Source organism: Mizuhopecten yessoensis, unplaced genomic scaffold, assembly GCF_002113885.1.
Source record: "Mizuhopecten yessoensis strain PY_sf001 unplaced genomic scaffold, ASM211388v2 scaffold125, whole genome shotgun sequence".
Classification (NCBI taxonomy): Eukaryota; Metazoa; Mollusca; class Bivalvia; order Pectinida; family Pectinidae; genus Mizuhopecten; species Mizuhopecten yessoensis.
Window position 1 is genome coordinate 45,309 of NW_018403390.1, and position 2,733 is coordinate 48,041.

At 35.9% G+C, this 2,733-nt stretch overlaps 1 protein-coding gene across 1 annotated transcript in view; it reads left to right on the top strand.

Moving 5' to 3' along the window:
* The window catches only part of LOC110455283 (vacuolar protein sorting-associated protein 41 homolog), a gene marked incomplete at its 5' end in the record, with an annotated part of 46,916 nt that extends 45,263 nt beyond the window's left edge, over positions 1-1,653 (top strand). The window contains one exon of the mRNA XM_021505358.1: positions 772-1,653. Coding sequence (XP_021361033.1) covers positions 772-837 — 66 coding nt within the window. The remainder of the gene's footprint in view (positions 1-771) is intronic.
* Positions 1,654-2,733: the final 1,080 nt, after the last annotated feature.

A 2,733-nucleotide genomic window follows, 5' to 3' on the forward strand; every position in this document is an offset into this window, starting at 1 on the left:
GTTTATAATGGCAAATGATACTTTGAATATTACATGTTAATAACTTGATTGGAATTATAACCTTGAATTGACAGTTTGATACTTTGAAAATTTTGAGCCAGCCCTACCCCCAAGGGCTGTAGGGTGGGGCTCAAAGGAGTCAGTGTGCTAAAATTTCTTCATTTTCCTTGTTTAGAATCAGAGGTGCTAGTTTCAAATACTTTTTAGTCTGAAATCTGTATGCTAGATATTGAATATCTATAGAGCACCCTAGGCGCTAGCAAGTTTTGAAAATTCAAATAGTTACAATTATACCTTTTGAAATTCTGAAGAAACCATAATGAAGTCCTTTTAAAGTACATGTGTATTCAAGTCTGACAATAAATTGTGGTGATGTTCAGCGAAAAAACTTATTAAAGCTTATCAGAATTGTAGATATTTTATGTATTCACCGACAGTTTGATATATTGTCAAAGATTATATTAATATATGGTAAAATTTTAGTGAAACCTTACTATTTCAGACATTTCTGTTCCTGGAAATATTTTGTGAAATGTTCAAGTCTTCTAGCAAAGGATATATAACTATTGTTTCAGTTTGTTAGAATGAGACATTTCTTACATAGAGAGGTTCCATCGAACACATAACACTTAACATGAAACTTCAAACTAAATCAAACCTCAAGTGCTACCATGCTGTTCTGGTGTTTAATCAGTCAAGATTGAGGAAAATTGTGGGTTTGAAATTGTACAAGTGGAACCAGCTGACCAATGTTGCTTTTGACTTTTTCAGGAGAGTTGTCCAATATGTAGCAGTGCTCAGAAAAGAGGACCCGGAGCCAAGGGCTTAGGGACGTAGAAGTTATTTATAACTTAAATGACTGGATAGAAGTTATTTATAACTTAAATGACTGGATAGAAGTTATTTATAACCTACGTGGCTGGATAAGAGACAGAGTATAGGCTATACATAATGGGACAACGATTAAAACGTGTTCGGACGACTGTAAAACTGAAATTTCAACAAGAGACAAACTCGAGAATGTATGTGATATACAAAGGCACAATAGAATTGTGTTGGACATTTGTGAATCTGGAGGATTTATCTTGATAAAGTAGATGAGGATTTCTGTGTTTACCTTAGTTGAAGAGCACACCATTATACTGACTTGTGACGAAGGCAGGTTTCCTTGGAAGCTTTGACAGAGCTGTCTCTCTATTGACTAAAATGGTACAGGGGTTTACTCCCTTGTAGCTTAATCGGTGCAGCAGTTTGTACCAGATTGTGACTGGGGATATTTCTTTGTAGTTCAATCAGTGAAGCAATCTCTCAAGTAAGCCCAGTCCCACGTATGTCTCCTAGAGGAACAAAACGGCTAACAATTTACACTAAGGTGGACTCGTCACTATTGGGACTTCTAGATTTCAAATAAAAACAGATTGATATCTTCTTCAAGAGTAAAATAAACGTCTAGCGTTGTCTGTTAACATCAGGAGGTGAGGAACACAATGGTGATAACTGAAGAGAACGATTAAAACATAACACTCTCCCGTTTGAAGTCATTCAAAGTAAGCTGCTTGAGTTTTCTTAATACTGCATAGTACATAATGTATTACTTTGTTTTCATGTTTATAATTAAGTGCTAAAAGCTATCAATAAACATGATCTGTTTTCTTTGAATTTTGCTTCATTCTATTACAACTACAACCTGTTTATGTATGGGCTATCGTAAATATACACTCCCGACACCCCTTTTTTCACATGAAAGTTTCCAATGGTCTTAAGATACATATTGAATTTTGGGACTGATCAGAAAACCATGAAGGCCGATATCTTGAATTTTGAAAGTTAGTGATTGTTAGCACTATTTCTTAGAAAGTACTGGATGGATCTTTCTCTTTCACATAAAGGATCCCAATGGTCCCTATTTATGCTATGAATATTGATTTTTGGGACTGAATTGAAAAGCAGGATGGCCATCAGATAGCCATCGTTAATTTTTGACAGTTCAATTTTGTCGTCACCATTTTTCGAGATGTACGGATAGATTTTCAGCCCACCATCATCTGATGGGCTATTCAAATCACCGTCGTCCGTCCTTAAACAATTTTTGTTATCGGTATTTCTCAAGAAGTACCAGAGGCATCTTTCTCAAATTTTATATGTAGGTTCCCCTTGGTCCCTAGCTGTGCAGCAGTGCCTGATATGGACGGTCGCCTGCTCGCCAATGGTGGTTAAAGTCTTGCTCGAGCGACCAAAAGTTGTCAAAAGTGAGGTAGTCGCTGGCCCAACAAAAATAGTTTGGCCGACTGTCGAAAATTAAAGTCCCTTCCGCATTAACTGGAGGTCAGTACATTTTTCAGTTGTCATTAGTTCGATTTGAATCGAACTGTCCGTGATTTAGAAAATGTGATGATTTGTTTTTCAGATTTTATGTATAAACTGCCAGGGTGTCTTCTTTGAGGTGCGAGTTTTGTGTATTTCTTTTTGGGAAGACCTGAATGGAGTGGAGTTTTAACTAGGGTTGAAGAATTAAAAATATAATGTTTTATTCTGTTTTACATATTACAAACATTGTCATGTTATATGTAATTTAAATGTGCTGAAGCATTAATTGTGTTAAATACTGTGGAAATATTTCTTCCCAAAATTATTTGGGCCACCAATATGTCATTTGGGCCCGTGCTTCAAATTTTTTACACGCCCATTCTTCATGTTTACTTCTGAAACTGATCAGTTAAACAAAATGGCCTA